Source organism: Pteropus alecto, unplaced genomic scaffold, assembly GCF_000325575.1.
Source record: "Pteropus alecto unplaced genomic scaffold, ASM32557v1 scaffold115, whole genome shotgun sequence".
NCBI lineage: Eukaryota > Metazoa > Chordata > Mammalia > Chiroptera > Pteropodidae > Pteropus > Pteropus alecto.
This window is the reverse complement of record NW_006436814.1, coordinates 4,600,201-4,616,518: the sequence shown is the minus strand read 5'-3', so window position 1 is coordinate 4,616,518 and position 16,318 is coordinate 4,600,201. Positions and strand designations below refer to the sequence as shown.

At 36.8% G+C, this 16,318-nt stretch overlaps 1 protein-coding gene across 7 annotated transcripts in view; it reads right to left on the bottom strand.

The window, feature by feature from the left end:
* Window positions 1-16,318, bottom strand: part of ENAH (ENAH, actin regulator) — a 108,200-nt gene that overhangs the window by 38,982 nt on the left and 52,900 nt on the right. For all 7 annotated transcript variants that reach the window (XM_025048503.1, XM_025048502.1, XM_025048505.1 and 4 more), the window contains exon 3: window positions 12,407-12,584. In XM_025048503.1, the coding sequence (XP_024904271.1) occupies window positions 12,407-12,584 (178 nt within the window). The remainder of the gene's footprint in view (window positions 1-12,406; window positions 12,585-16,318) is intronic.

The window sequence follows — 16,318 nt, the reverse complement described above, 5'->3', positions numbered from 1 at the left end:
TGCGGTGATAACTGCACGACCCTTAGTATATTGATGCTATTAATTCTTTTTTCACCCAGGAGATCGTGAATATACTAAAACCCACTGAAAATACTAAAAAAATACTAAAACCCACTGAACTGTACACTTTAAGTGGGTAAATGCATAGTAAGTGAAGTAAAGCTCCATAAAAAAAAAGCTGTTGAGGCAAAAAAAAGTACTGGGTTGTGCTGCTCATTTCAGAACTGTTTACAACACAACGCTGAAAAGTATCTCAGAGCCTACTTCTTTTCCATTACGGAAAATATTAAAGACGATTATCTCTGGGTGGTGGGATTTTAGGTATTTTTACTTTCTTCTTTATGTTTTTCTGTACTGCTTAAATTTTTATACTAAGTATATGACTTTTTAATCAGGAAAAAAAAAAAAACCTTATTCTCCCTTGAAAAACAAAAGATGCTGTGCCGGGAATTCGAGTTCTTGTCAGATGGGGCTCTAGCTAGCTCTAGCGTCCGATGAGACACTCGGCTGTGAACAATGAAGGACGTGACCCCTCTGATAATACCAACGTGACCCAAGTGTCTGGAAGGGCTGCTGGGCCCGGCCGGGGTGACCTTGCAAACGCTGGCGCTGGTCTGAGAAGGCACACAGCAGCTCCTCTGCCATCGAAACCAAAGGCACATCTGTTCAGGACGGTGCATGGAAACTGACGCTGTCCCAGTTACCCCAGCTCAGCTGTCGGCTTCCCCAGGAGCCCACTGCCCTCGCCTGTCTCCCTTCTCTGCACAGGAATTCGTGATCCTTCACCAGTGAGACCAAGAAGCAACTTCTATCTAAAACGAATACCTATATGACCAAAGGTGTCCAAATTTACCTTTTCAGATTCGAAAATGTATAATAATTTTAAAATATTTTTGTTGAATAGATTAAAAGCTAAGTAAATTGGGCCTGTTTACCTCACATGGAGTTTATTAAATATAAGTTCTTGGTTTGAGCTATCAGTAAGGACAAAAAAATAAACTCGTTCTACAAGAAAAGGTCATTAATTTCAGTCTCTGAAATGTCATTATATCCCTAACAATATATGTATCTTTATTTTACTACTCTTCAAAAAATATACCGTCTCAGAATTAAGTAGGCCATAAATGTGGAATGCCAATTCAAACACGATGGGATGTTGTTTAGATGAAACATCAGTGTATTCAGACAAAGAAAATGGAAAACTTATAAAAATTAAGGAAACTTTAAATTAGCGTTGTCATGTTCCCACTCTTAAGACTCAATAAACATTACTCAATAAAGCACTTTTACTTTCAGGAAAACTGCACGAAAGGCTTACTGCCATATTTTAAATGATATTTTTAGTAGTTTAGCTCAATCTGTAGGCTTATATTATTCTACTTTCTTCATTAGACATTTTCCATGTTAAATCTCAGTTTTTTCACTACTCACCCTCTAAGAATAAAAGATACAAAAGCAGCAGCAATTCACTGCTATTTAAAAACTAAACGGTACAGATCATCCAAACATAAAAACTAAAGGGGAAAAGAAAAAAGAAAACCTCAGTATCCTCAAGAACCTGTTATAAAATCCCAAAACCAACTGGTAGAGCCTAAGATATCTTCCCAATTTATTGGGAAACAATAAGTAAAACACTATGGCTTCTTAAGAACAAAATTTTAGAGACTCAAACATCTGTTCATGTAAATAATACTATAAATTACTATTATTGTATTAAACAGACTTGAGAGCTGTTTATATATCACATCTTGGTCCAGTTTGTAAGAGTGTATGCTACATTAAATTTACATACTTGTTTGATTTTTATGTGCAAATAAAATGTTACTAAGCGTTACTGTGTTAGCATGGTCGCTAAACTTTGGTTCTGCCAATTTTATTATTCGGTCCAGAAATTAACAGTGTGAAGTGAGAACAGTTATGTCCCACAGTGGGGAAAGAAGGAAGAAACGGTGCGACGACCTGGGCGAGCTCGAGAAGGAGCCGACGGCCACGTGGAGGAGTCGGCACTGTATTCTAAGCAAGGGAGTGCCAGGGCCAGATTATCTGGTACAGACAACAGAAGGTACGCAAAGTTCCACCCGGCCTCCTACGATACGAGGTCGATCTCAGGTGTCATCTGCAGAAGAGACCAGAGACCCATTTCTGGGGAATTAATGTCACTCATCTAGTCAACTTCTTCAAACTGGGAATGTATGATTCTAAGGCTTAGGAAAATTTTAAATCCATGGGACCAGAGACTCTAAATCTGAATAAGAAAAGTAATTTTGTGTTTGGTATAATATGACCACAGTAAAGATCAGGACAGTATTTGTAAAGGACATGCCTCAATAAAAAAATGTATTTTTTTCCTGAATGAACAGCACTATCATAGCCAAATGCCCCCGAAAAATTCCAGAAAACAGAGGTCGTTTGTTTTCCAGCATGAATTATCTCAGAAATTTCAAAAGTCCATAGAAACAGCAAGTCTACCCTGTAAGAATTATTTCTGGTATCTTCATATGAGTAGCATGCTTTCCTGTTTATTTTGCTTCCAAATTTCCGCTCTGTGCCACTTATGGTACTTACACTGCCGTGCGTATATTTTTGACCATGTTTTAATTTTCTCTATACAATTAACTGACCCTTGCGGTCAACAATTTTGAATTATTCATTTTTGTTTCTATCATAGCATGTAATATATTATCTTATTAGGAGTACAAATAGTTCAGTTCACTGTGGCTTTTCTCCTTTTAGATTATGAGACCATCTTCTTCTTAGGAATTTTTTATGAATTTATTAAACAATGTCACAATATTCTTTATATACAAAATACTGACTTCAAAGATACCACTGTTTAATACCATCTTCGAAAGTTTGATTAGAAATGTCCTATCTTGCCTAGATTATACAAGAACGCACCAACGTGCACACGCTCTTTGCTGAATTCTAACAGACATACCTCAGTGGTTCACCATCCCACCTATAGACTGACGAAAGCATGTCTGAAACCAAGCTGTAAAAACCGTGGAGCAGGTTTGTTGGCCACCGTTGCTGTGACTGGTCTCACCAGAGTGGAAGTGGTTCCTGCAATTTGTTTCTTATCATTGATGGACAACAAGATAGATTCTATCATATTAAAGCCTCTCTTTACTCTCTGAATTCTTGTTTAAAGATGAAAAAGTCTTACGAAAAGGCATCAGAATTTAGACAAACATCCAGCAAACGCTTCTCTAATTTATGGGCGACAAATATGATTAAAATTCGGGAATACAAGGGGAAGTAATTATATACAAATTACTATTCTCATGCAGGAAAACATGGAAGTAACTATGAACGACATCCTTAGCAGTATCATTAATTAAATTTCAAGCTTACTGTAAAATGAGCTTAAAGAGTAAGTCTGAATCTGACAACACATTATAAGATGCCCCACCGGCAGAGAAGGGAGAAATAAGAATGAGAGGCAGACAGAATATACTGTCTGACAACAAACTTCAGGATAAAATAACTTTCTATAAGATTATGAAACAGATTTATCAGAAAAATCGTATCTGTCTCTTTTACTCATTTGATCATTTCCACTTTGGAGCAGGACACGGTAGCCTAACTCCCACAACGTCGATGGAAGCTGTGCTCCTGAGAAGTGCAAGGTTGGACTGGAGTTAGAGACAAGCTAACTCATCTTTCCCAAACGCTGGTGGATCAGCAACTTAAGTCATAAAAGTAAATATGTTTAAATTTGTTTACGATAAATGATAATTCACATGTTATGTGAATATACAATTCACGTAACTGTAGAAATCACAAAAAGAAAAGTTGTAAATATACCAAGTAACTAGAAACCAGAAGAACCTGACATTTTCAGAGCCAGAGCCAGAAACAGCCACGATGATTACTAACTGCTGGACAGATGATGGACGCACATCTACTGACCGGGCAGTTTTCATACATTCCGCATGAAATAAGCCATCGGACCTGCGTTTCCCTTTTCATGGACAGATGATGATGATAGGAATTAGTAATAATAATCACCGCCTACTTCTATGACTGGCAAAGTCCCCATTTTAAATGCCTGGCCCTCCATGAAGTCATCTTTATGGGGAAGATTAACAACCTGTTACTGTGAAGACCGTGAATTTATCAATGGGGAAGACCGTGGAAGAGGGACGCGTGAGGGCAGCAGCACATGACAGCACTCGCGACAAGCCTGTCCCACTCGCCCAACCCCGAACCTGTCTGACCTAAATGTTACTTCCCCAGGAAGATCAGCTGATGTAGGAAAGCTAAATGTGAAAAACACTGTCCAAGGCTACCTTTGGGTTCTTCGTGATACAGTTTTATATGATTTTATGGAAACATCAATAAAGTACCCCAAATGCGGTATGTCTAGAATCAAATTCGTTATGGGCTGTCCGGTATCCCCGTTCCCTCCCTCCCCACCTCTGGTTAGTACTGCCATCTCCACCACCAGCCCGAAAGGACACATCTCATTCTCCCCTTGCTGGCCTGTCCATTACATTTCACTGACGTAGTAGAAAGAAGATAATTGTTGAAACTAGATCTGGGTACAAATGCCAGTTATGCCTCTGTCTAGTTGTGGGCTTCTGGGCTGGTCCAGTGGCCTTCTTCTGTAAGTCCCAATCTCATCTCTAAAACAAAGACATCTACCATCAATACTGCAAGGTTATTGTAAAGATGATCAGGAACATATCTGACCCAATTAGGATCCGGCACCCAACAGATACCCAACAGACACCCAACAGACAGGTCATCATTCCTGCCTCAGAACCACTTTAGCGACTAAATGAGGCCATGAGCAGATGGCCTAGAACAAGGCCCTGGCAGGAATAGTGGCACTAAACAAGCCTGCCACGTCCTCCTCACTCAGTCCCTCTCCCCTTTATACTGTACCACTTCAGGCCTCATCTTTCACACTGACATTATCACACAGTGTCCCTAAACTGATCTCCAAGCTTGCACCTGCTCACCAATCCTTTACTTTTGCTCTAAAGCACAAACCCGACGCTATCCACACTTACTCAGCACCGTCAGTGCCTGTTCCACGGACAACAGGCACCGCTACACGCAGGCCCCCCGCCCCCCGCCCAGTCTGGTCTCTTTGCATTTCCTTCCCCGCTCCCGCTCCACGGTCTCCTGCCCAAGCCACTGCACAGCCCAGCTGCTGTTCCCCAAGTGCCCAGGCGCTCATGGTCCCCACATCTATCCAGGGCGCCCCTCTCACTGCCAAGGCTGACTCAGTCCGCAAAACACAGCTCGAGCGTCATCGCCCCTTCAGCTTCCGTTGGTATTCCCCAGGCCTTCCTGCACGCTCCACTGGCAACGTTTCACACACTGTACTCCCAGGCTGCCGACCTTGTTTCTAGCATCTCCAGTCCAACTCTAAAATTCTGGAAGACTTTATCATGTTAGTATTACTTCCGGCACCTAGCGCAGTACCTGTGCTCAAAACGTGTTTGGTGGTTTTGTGACATAACCTTAATACTGGCAGTCTGGAAAATAAAAGTGTCATGTCACTACACACAAATACTTCTAGAAACTTGCTGAGATTTCTTCAAATCCAATTAATTTAAAAACATCTCAAAAAGATTAAAATTTAACAAGGTAAAATTCATACAAATGCTCATATTAGAAGGTATACCAGGCCAAATTACGTGTGTGTGTGTGTGTGTATACACACACATATATATGTATATATGTATATATATACACATATATACATATATATATACACATACACACATATGTATATACACATATATACATATACATATACGTGTGTGTGTGTGTGTGTGTGTGTATAAAAATCTAGCAAAAGCAGTGTTAGTGCCAAAATAGTTTAAGGTTTTCCTCTCACTTAACTGATCAAGCTTGGAGATCAGTTAATCTTGGTTGAGTGAACAAAAGCAGCAGAATCACCTTCTTGGCTATGTATAGGATTTTCCTAGTTAAAAATGAATTTAAAACTTTTTTCCTATTTTCAAATGACTTAAACCTTTTTCTAAATGAAATAGATTGTACAAATTAACCTCCACCAATCATCACAAGGACTGACTTAAATTTCATACAAGCCATAACCATTATCTGCAAAACTTCTATAAAGGTACTTGATAAATAATACAGAATTCCACAATATCGGTCTGGATAATGAGTTTTGAATGTACTGTTTAAAGTCCATTTCCATTAAACAATAGAAACATATAAACTGTAGCATTTGTTATAAAAAGGAGAACGCTATTTCAATTCTCTTTCAAAAATGTTACCTGTGATTTTGTTTTTCAAATTCCAAACATAATCTCCGTAATGAGCACCTCCTGTACTTTCCAGTACACTGGATAACTGCACGCCAAGCGAAAAAGAAAGGAAAACGCTTCTGCCACTCACCCTTTTCACAAGAAATGGGAAAACTAAACACATACAGAGCACCCTGTGAAGTTCAGCACAACAAGCCCCAAAGGAAGCCATTCTTCAAAAACTATTTTTACTCTGGCTTTTTTGTATGACAGAATAGGTAACAAAATGAGAACAGCTGTGATTTTTAAAATTAAATTTATTGGGGTGGCATTGGTTAATAAAACTATATCGGTTTCAAGTGTGCAATTCAATAATATATCATCTGTATATTGAATTGTGCGTTCACCACAGTCACATCTCCTTCACCATGTACTTGACCCCTTTACCCTCATCTACCTCTCCCCCTCCCCCCTTTCCCTCTGGTAACAAATTAAACTGTCTGTCTATGAGTTTCTGATTGTCTTGTTCGCTTGTTGCTTTCAGTTTTCTATTCCACATATGACTGAAATCATATGATTCTCAACTTTTTCTGACTTATTTCACTTAGCACGATAATCTCAAGATCCATCCGTGTTGTCACAAATGGCAGTATTTCATCTTTTCTTATGGATGGGTAATATTTCATTGTATACATGTACCACATCTTTATCCAATCATCTATCGAAGGACACCGGTTGTTTCCATGTCTTGGCCACTGTGAATAATGCTGAAATGAATATCAGGGTGTACATTTTCTTTACAGCTATATGTTTTCGAATTTTGAAGGGAGATACCCAGAAGAGGGACTGCTGGGTCATATGGTAATTCTATTCTCAATTTTTTGAGGAACCTCCATACTGTTTTCCGCAGTGACTGTACTAATTTACATTCCCAGCAGCAGTGTGTGAGGGTTCCCTTTCCCCTAAAACTCCTCCAACACGTGTTATTACTTGTCTTGTTGACAGCAGCCATTCCAACAGGTGTGAGGTGATATCTCGCTGTGGTTTTGATTTGCATTTCCCTAATAGCTAGTGAAGCTGAGCATCTTTTCATATGTCTGTTGGCCATTTGTGTGTCTTCTTGGAAGAAGTGTCTGTTCAGGTCCTCTGCCCATTTTTTAACTGGATTGTGTTTTGTTGTTGTTGAGTTGCATGAATTCTTTTTATATTTTGAATATTAGCCCCTCATCAGAGGGGTTGCTTGCAAATATCTTCTCCCATTTGATTGGCTGTCTCTTTGTTTTCTGGACAGTTTCTTTTGCTGTTGCAGAAGCTTTTCAGTTTGATAAAGTCCCATTCATTTATTTTTGCTTTTACTTCCCTTGCCTCTGAGGTCAAATTCATAAAATCCTCTCTAAGAACAAGGTCCATGAGTTTAGTACCTATATTTTCTTCTATGCAATTTATTGTTTCAGGTCTTATATTTACGTATTCGATCCATTTTGAGTTAATATTAAAAAGAGCAGACTAGTTTCATTCTTTTGCAGGTGGCTTTCCCATTTGCCCAGCACCATTTATTGAAGAGGCTTTCTTTTCTCCACTGTATGTTTTTGGCTCCTTTGTCGAAAATTACATGCCCATCTATATGTAGACTTATTTTGGGGCTCCCGATTCTGTTCCATGGGTCTCTGTGTCTGTTTCTCTGCCCAATACCATGCTGTTTTGACTACTGTCACTTTGTAGTATAATTTGAAGTCAGGAAGTGTGTATGATGCCTCTGGCTTCGTTCTTTTTTCTCAAGATGGCTTTGGCTATTTGGGGTCTTATGTGATTCCATACAAATCTGATAATTTTTTTGTTCTGTTTCTTTAAAAAATGCCACTGGGATTTTGATAGGATTTCCATTAAATCTCTATATTGCTTTGGGTAATATGCCCACTTTAACTATGTTAATTCCTCCAATCCATGAACATGAAATATCTATTTCTTTATGTCTTCTTCAGTATCTTTTAATAATGCCTTGTAGTTTGCAGTGTATACGTCCTTCACATGCCTTGTTAAGTTTCCCCTCGGTATTTTATTCTTTTTGTTGCAATGGCAAAAGGGATTATTTTTCATTTTTCTGAAATTTCATTGTTATAGGAATATAGTATATAGGAATGCAATAAATTTCTATACATTGATTTTGCATCCTGCAACTTTACCGTATTTGTTTACGGTTTCTAATAGTTTTTTTTGGAGTCTTTAGGGTTTTCTACATAAAGATTCATGCAGTCTGCAAAAAGTGACAAGTTGACTTCCTCATTCCCAGTGTGGATGCTATTTCTTTCTTTCTCTTGCCCGACTGCTCTAGCTAGAACTTCCAATACTATACTGACTAAGAGTGGCAGGAGCGGGCATCCTTGTCTTTTTCCTGATCTTAGAAGAAAAGCTTTCGGTTTTCCATCAATAAATACGATATCAGCAGAGGGTTTCTCACATATGGCCTTTATTATGTTGAGGTACTCCTATACCCATTTTATTAAGTAGTTTAGTCATAAATGGGTGCTAAATCTTATCAAATGCTTATTCTGCATTTATTAGTATGATCATATGATTTTCATCCTTTATTTTGTTTATGTGATATACCATATTGATCAATTTGTATATGTTGAACTATTCTCGTGCCTCTGAAATAAACCTCTACTTGATCGTGATATATAATTTTTTTAATGTATTGCTCTGTTGCATTGATTTTTTTCTATTGTCTTTTTGTCCTCTACTTCGTGTAATTCTGCTCTGATTTTTATTATTTTCTTCCTTCTACTGACTTTGGGCTTCATTTGTTCTTCTTCTAGTTCTTTAAGATGTAATGTGAGGTTGTTTATTTGGGATTTTTCTTATTTCTTGAGCTAGGCCTGTAATGATTTGCTAGTATTTTGTTTAGGATTTTTGCATCTGCATTCATCAAATATATTAGTCTGTAGTTTTCTTTTTTGTGTGTTATTCTTGTCAGGCTTTGGTATCAGGGTAATGAAAGTCTCATAAAACATGTTAGGAAGTAGTGACTCTTCTTCGATTTGGGGGGAGAGTTTGAGAAGGACTGGTATTAAATCTTCTTTGAATGTTGGGTAGAATTCACTAGTGAAGCCAACTGGTCTTGGACTTTTACTTTTGGGAGGGTTTTGATGATTATTTCAATTTCCTTACTGTTGATCAGTCTTTTTAGATTTTTCAGTTCTTCATGATTCAGTCTAAGAAGGTTGTATCTTTCTTAGAACTTATCCATTTCTCATATGTTATTGAATTTGATGGCATACGGTCTTTTATAGTATTCCTGTATGATCCTTCATATTTTTGTGGTGTCCGTCATAACTTCTCTTTCGTTTCTGATTTTGTTAATTTGTGTCTTTTCTCTCTTTTTCTTAGTGTAGCTAGGGGTTTTGTCAATTTTATTGATCTTTTCAAAGAACCAGTTCTTTGTTGCATTAATTTTTTCTATTGTCTTTTTGTTCTCCATTTCATTTAATTCTGCTCTAATTTTTATTATTTTCTTCCTTCTACTGACTTTAGGCTTCATTTTTCTTCTAGTTCTTTAAGATGTAATGTTAGGTTATTAATTTGGAATTTTTCTTGTTTCTTGAGATAGGCCTGTAATGATATGAACTTCCCTCTTATTACCGCTTTTACTGTATTCCGAAAGTTTGTTATGTTTGATTTTCATTCTCGTTTGTTTCTATGCATCCCTTGATCTCTCCTTTTATTTCTTCGACCCAGACTGTTTAATTTCCACATATTTGTGGGTTTTTCCGCTTTCTTTTTGCTTCTGATTAGAGATTTCTCGAGCATATTTTTTGCTTAGAGAGGAGACTTGTAAGTTAAACTTTTTCGACTTGGTTTTGGCAGAAGGACAATGGATGGTTTCAGCAAGGACCTGGCTGTGAACCCAAAACAAAACAGCTGCAGAGGGGGAAGGTGTGTTTGAGATGAGAGGCAGACATTATTGGGTATGTTTGTTTAGGTGGGAGGGAGGGGACCCGCAAAATGATACTGGGGTGGGGTACACACTTATCCTACTTTGGTGGAGACTTACAGAAAGATTACATACGTTCCCAAAGACACTTCTGATTCTTAGCGCCTACCTCCTCCACATCTAAGCAAATTAATGCCATCAAAAATCAGAAATTAGTGTTTGCAGTAATTTATGAAATGTTATTTTCTAAATAAATCAGACTATAAAAAACATCGACCACTTTATATGCTTTGTTTTTTTCCTGATGAAAAAGCTACAGAACCAAAAGCCTCTTTGCCTACGGCTTGGGCCATGATGGCTAGGATGGGCCGGCTTCTTCCACCTTTCTCTTTCTTTCCTCAGCCCATGGGATTACAGGTTTGGGATTGTGACAGAGAACAGAATAAAGTTTCAAAATCACGTAAGAAAAAGCTATTAAATTTTTTGCCCTTTCCAAAATGCTTGTGTAGCTAGTGAGATGAGATGGGCGATTTTCCCATTGCCAAATGTGGAAATTACAAAAGAGAATGTAATTGAGTCTCTCCACATTAAGACTCATTAATTTCAAAAGATCAAGATCAGAAGGAAAAAAAACATTAATTATCATTTGCATTTTGAAAGCGAACTGTGTGACTACACACTGATAAAAACAATCCTTTCCATTTGGTTAAAAAAAAAAACCGATGACAATATGAACAATAGTTTTAACTACTTTATATTAGTAACATTTAGTTCCTAATATCAGTGGTTAATCTTTTGAAGGTTTAGAAACTAAAATGCTAGTTTGTTCCAAACATGAGGAAGCCAAAAATTATTGTCATACATATGCTGTCTAAACTTTGGTCCTTTAATTATTTTATTATGTAGCTGACCTATGTAATAAGATATTAAGAACCACAATTCTAGTTTCTTTCGCATGGTAAATCTATGGTGACAAAAAGAAAAGCAATTCTACACCTACAATAGCATGCCAATAAAATACTGATGCCTGCAAGAAAGGTACAGTGACTTAGAGAGATAATCTACAACCAAGACTATATATACATGCAGACTTTCCTATGCTATTTTCTGGACTTACTGACAACCAGGAGAAGCTCCTGTGGTTTATTCTCTCAAAATAGATAAGACATGAGAGCTAGGTACAATTATATAGAGAGATATTAATTTCCTTAAAAGAGATCTAATCTAAACCATCTATAGGCATAATATCATGGTTTCTGGCAACATTCCAAAATGACTTCTTGCTCTGAAATTCATACTTCAAAGAGACTAACACATGAGCTAGATGTTTCAATCCTTTTTAGAATGAGGCAAGGAATAAATGAAATTTAATGTATCAACAATAGGTTTAAAATTCTATACCTTCAACAAAATACCAAATTTTAATTTGACTATAAGTCTTAAAATATAGAAATATAGAAATAAACTTTGTTCATAGCACATTTACATCATTAAGATCACTGCTAAATAAACCACGAAGGCAAGAATAATTACATTTGAATTTTTATATATATAACATTTATTTTGATTATAAAATCTAGCTCTCCAAAGAAATAACAATACATTGGTATAGTTATTTTTCTATTTTTTAAACAAAAACAAAAACAGAGCTCACCTCTGGCACATACACAGTCTTAAATCGTGGGGTTTTTTTAAAGTGAATTGTTTCTACATAGCTAGCTGTCTAAGCACCACGCAGCGCCAGGGGAGCTGCAATTCAGAGCTTACACCACATGAGGGCACTCCGAAAATCTTGAAACAACTTTTAGAACCAAATTTTTATTTACTAGGATGAAGACCTAGTCCTACTTGAAGTTTAAGGGCTCAGTGGTGCCTTAAGAAACATGCTTCAGAAAACGTGTTTCTTCACAAAAACTGAGATAATGATAAATGTGCATAATTCTATTCGCTGCACATTCTCCGGGCCTCACATCTTTGCAACAAAAGTTGAGGTTCGAGAGCAGGATCAACAGAACGAAATAACTTCAAATGACAGCATTAAAAAATGATAACTAATCTCATACGATTATCCCTCTAGACTACATGTTTATCGCCCTCAAATAAAAGTTCACATTTCTGTAGAGAATAACAGAAATTCAGGAATTACTTCAAATACACATACGATTTAAAAGCTGGTCAGAAAAGATGTTTTAACAGATACGTGACACTTCAGTTCAAGAGAGCACGTCAACGAGGGGCACCTTACCCGTTTCCTGTGAATTCAGCACTTCTAAGGCATGCATCATGGCACTTGCAAAGACATTGGCATCCTCTTTGCTGCCAAAGTTGAGACCATACACCTGTCTAGCATCCCGCCACTGGTGGAAGGTCTGCGTGGCTTGATTGTACTTCAGCCCTTTAGGAATGGCACAATTTATCACGACCTAAAAGACAGTAATTCTTTATAAAGTCAAGGTAATAACTGGCAAAGTCGACAAATTCTGATCGGATAGATATTCATTCATTCAAACCTTTTCCAGATAGACCTTGGCAAAAAATGGTTAAAACAATGACCTAGGGTAAAATCACTCTAGAAATAATAGTCTGATGGAAGCGAAGCTGTCTGGTGGTTACAAAGGTCTGGCCTTAACACAGTAAATCAGCAAAATAAAAGAAAATCTATATCCCCTGTTAAATATATTTTACCATGCTTATTAAAGCATGATAAATTCACTAAGTATATAAAATGTAAGCACATATCTCAGTAAACATTCTCGTGCAGCCAAAACCCTGATCAAGATATAGGACATCCTTCTTAACTGCCCCCACCTCCCAGAAAATACGAGGCGAACTTCACACATAAGTATTGTAATGCATCTGCCCTTTCCTCTTAAACATGTTTAGGAGAGTCTGTGAACTGTCTGAAGTTTGGAGATATCAAAAATAGTGATGTTATGAACATCCTACTAAATGTCTTTTTGTACACACGAGCACACATTTCTGTTGGGCATACGCCCAGGAGTGGAACTGTCATAGGCCACACAGGTTCAACTACAGTAGAAAACTCCGAGTAGCTTTCCAAACCTGGTCCGTCAACCTTCACTGTCGCAGCAGGACCCATCAGCACGCACAACTACACATACGATGCAACAGTACAATTGGTATTGTCGGTCTTCAATTTAGCAATGCTGGTGCATATCAATACTACATCATTGTGGTTCTAGTTTGCACTTCCCTGAACACTCAGATTTAGTACTTCCTCATGTTTATGGCTATCTGGATAACTTCTTTTATGAGTAACTGCTTAAGTTAAACCTCTTGTCCATTTTTCTACTGAATTTTGATCAATAGACATTCTTAACCTTTATTCATTCCAAATTCAGTCCAAATTAGCAATCTTTTCCTTTATAGTTAATGCTTTTCATAACCTGATTAAGAAATGTTTCTCCAGCTCAAGGTCATAAAAATACTATCCCATATCATTTTACAGAGACTTAATAGTTTTAACTTTCATACTTTTATCACAAATTAACTAGAATTGACTTATGCCTTGTGGTGTAAAACCCAGTTCAAGTTTCCTTTTTGTTTCAATATGGCTCTCCAACGGATCCAATCCTACCTATTAACTGTGCTGCCAGTTTACCATAAATCAAGAGTCTATAAATGGCTCTGTTTTGTTCTACTGGTCAATATGCCTGTCTTTGAGCCAACGTCACAGTGTCTCTTTATTATTGTAGCTTTCTACTAAGTCTTGATGGCCTAAAACATGTCCTCCTACTTTGTTATTCAACAGAAGTCCTTTGTGTGTGGCTACAATTTTATATTAAGATTATCAATTTTGTGTCATGGATCCAAACTGCCAGTTACTGCTCTTAAATCGTTTCCCATTTAGAAAATACAAGTTGCCAGCATTAATTTTATTTTACATAAACACACTATCTGAGGCTGAAGCAAATCTGACTGGTTTTCAATGTGAAAATAAAATATGAAAACTGTTCTTGAAGTTATTTCTAAAGAGAACTTGTCTCTAATCCTAATGTAACAGAAATGTACACATAAATTGGATTCATCAAATAAATCTTTGGCTAATAACTGTTCAAGAACAATGTTAACATCACATGTAGGAACACTACGTTTTCTAGGATTTGACATTTTTAGTGATCGAGAATTACAATATTTTGTAAATGAAAATACCACTTCTAAAAACAGAACACTATAAACAGAATGATGTCATTTGTTTCCAAAGATTATCGATATACTAGAGCAATGCAAAAATAACAATAAAAGGAAACTCTTTCATGGTAAACTCTGACGGTGAGGTTCGGACTGTAATCCGCGAGTTATCTCGGGGTAAACACTGCAGCCGAAGCTCTGCTGGTGAGTATTCTCCGGGCAAACGGGAAATGGGTTTATTGGAGTGTTCACTTACATTTAATGTAAGTTATATATAAATGTGGATCTAAATCTACCATACCTTCTTTTAGAGTTTACTATAATTATCCCTTCTATTAGCTTGCTAGTTAAATATTTTTACTATTGTTTTAGCGGTTGCCATGAGATTATGACAGGCATCTTAAACAGATCCAAGACAAAAACTGATATTTTTACCTTTCCCTCAACAATACAAGGATTTTACAAAAACTTATCTCCAATAGCAGCAGCTCCTGTCATCTCCTTGTGTGCCCGGGTACTTCGATTGAGTGCCAGGCACTGTGTATGAACAACTGTATAAAAACTTTGAGGCCTACGATGATGCTGTATTTTTCCAGGAAAAATTTACATTTGCTTCTGGCAAACAGCTAGGGAAACTAAGAATCTCAAATAACCTTAATCCAAAAGTGACTGAAAAGGCTAGGTTTCAGTTCCTACAAAGGCCAGTCTAATTCTGAGTCGAACCTCTTCCCAGGGCTTGAGACGTCTGGGTCCCAAGTCATGGCCTGGGGGATATACAAAACTGCTATTAACTTTTCTATACTGATCCAGCAACCTTGCTGAACAATCTTGTTAGTTCTAATATTTCATTTGCAGATACTTTAGGGATTTTTATGCAGACAATTACATCACTGGTGTATAAAATCTGCTGTTTCTTCTTTTTTGATCCTGAAAGCTCCTATTTTTTTCATCTTCACATCACCCAGTTACCTCCTTCGCAATGCTAAATTGTGATGCTAAAAGTGATGAAAGCTGAAATCTCAACTTACTTATTCCCGAGTTGAATGGAAACTCACCATTGCCCTGTCCTGTAAGATGCTTACTGTATTGTTTATATTACTAATCCTTATTAGCTTAAGACGATTTATTTTTATGCCAAACGTGATGAAAATTATTACGTGCGGATTTTAATTTTATTAAATGCTTTTCCCGAATCTCGTTTCGTGTAGGTTTTCTTCTGGTAAGTTACATTACCAGGTTATCTAATGTTAAACTATCTTTAGTGACTGAGATAGAGGGAGATAAACCGAATTTGGTCAAGAGGTGGTCGTTTTCTTTTTCATATACGTCCCTGCATCGATCACTAATCTCTTATTGAGGACTTCTAGATGTGTCAATGTTCATAACAGAGACTGGTTATAATTTTCCTCTCTCGAACTTTTCTATGTTTTAGATATCAAAATTAGACCAGCCTCATAAAATACTATTCTTTACAATGGTTTGCATAAAACAGGTAGTATTTTGAAGATTTTTAGATTTCGTTTGGAAATGCTCTGGATTCCCTCCATTTTTAAAAATTTGGGGGTAGATTATTAACTATTGATATATTTTATGATTGCAGGTCTGCGTTTTTCTATTCTACTAGTTTTGGTAAGTTATATTTTTCTACAAAATGGTCCATTTATTGGCATAAAGCTATTCATATTATCTTACAAAATATATTTCCTTATAACACAGTGATGTCTCTTTTCCAATGCTAATAGTGTTTATTTGTAATTTTTTTTGCTTGATTCTGCCAATTTTTATATTCAGTAGGGCAAATACGTGTTAAAAATTTCTATTTATTTTTATTTAATTATTTTCTTCTTTTATTTTTTATTTCCTTCTGCTTTCTTTGGGTTAAGCTCATTATATGCCATTAAGATTTGTCCACAGCTTAGATGTCCGACAGTTTCTATATGTAATACCTTGTCATTCAGATCCAAGTACTTTTTTCTAAATCTTCATAATTTCATCTTAGTGTCAT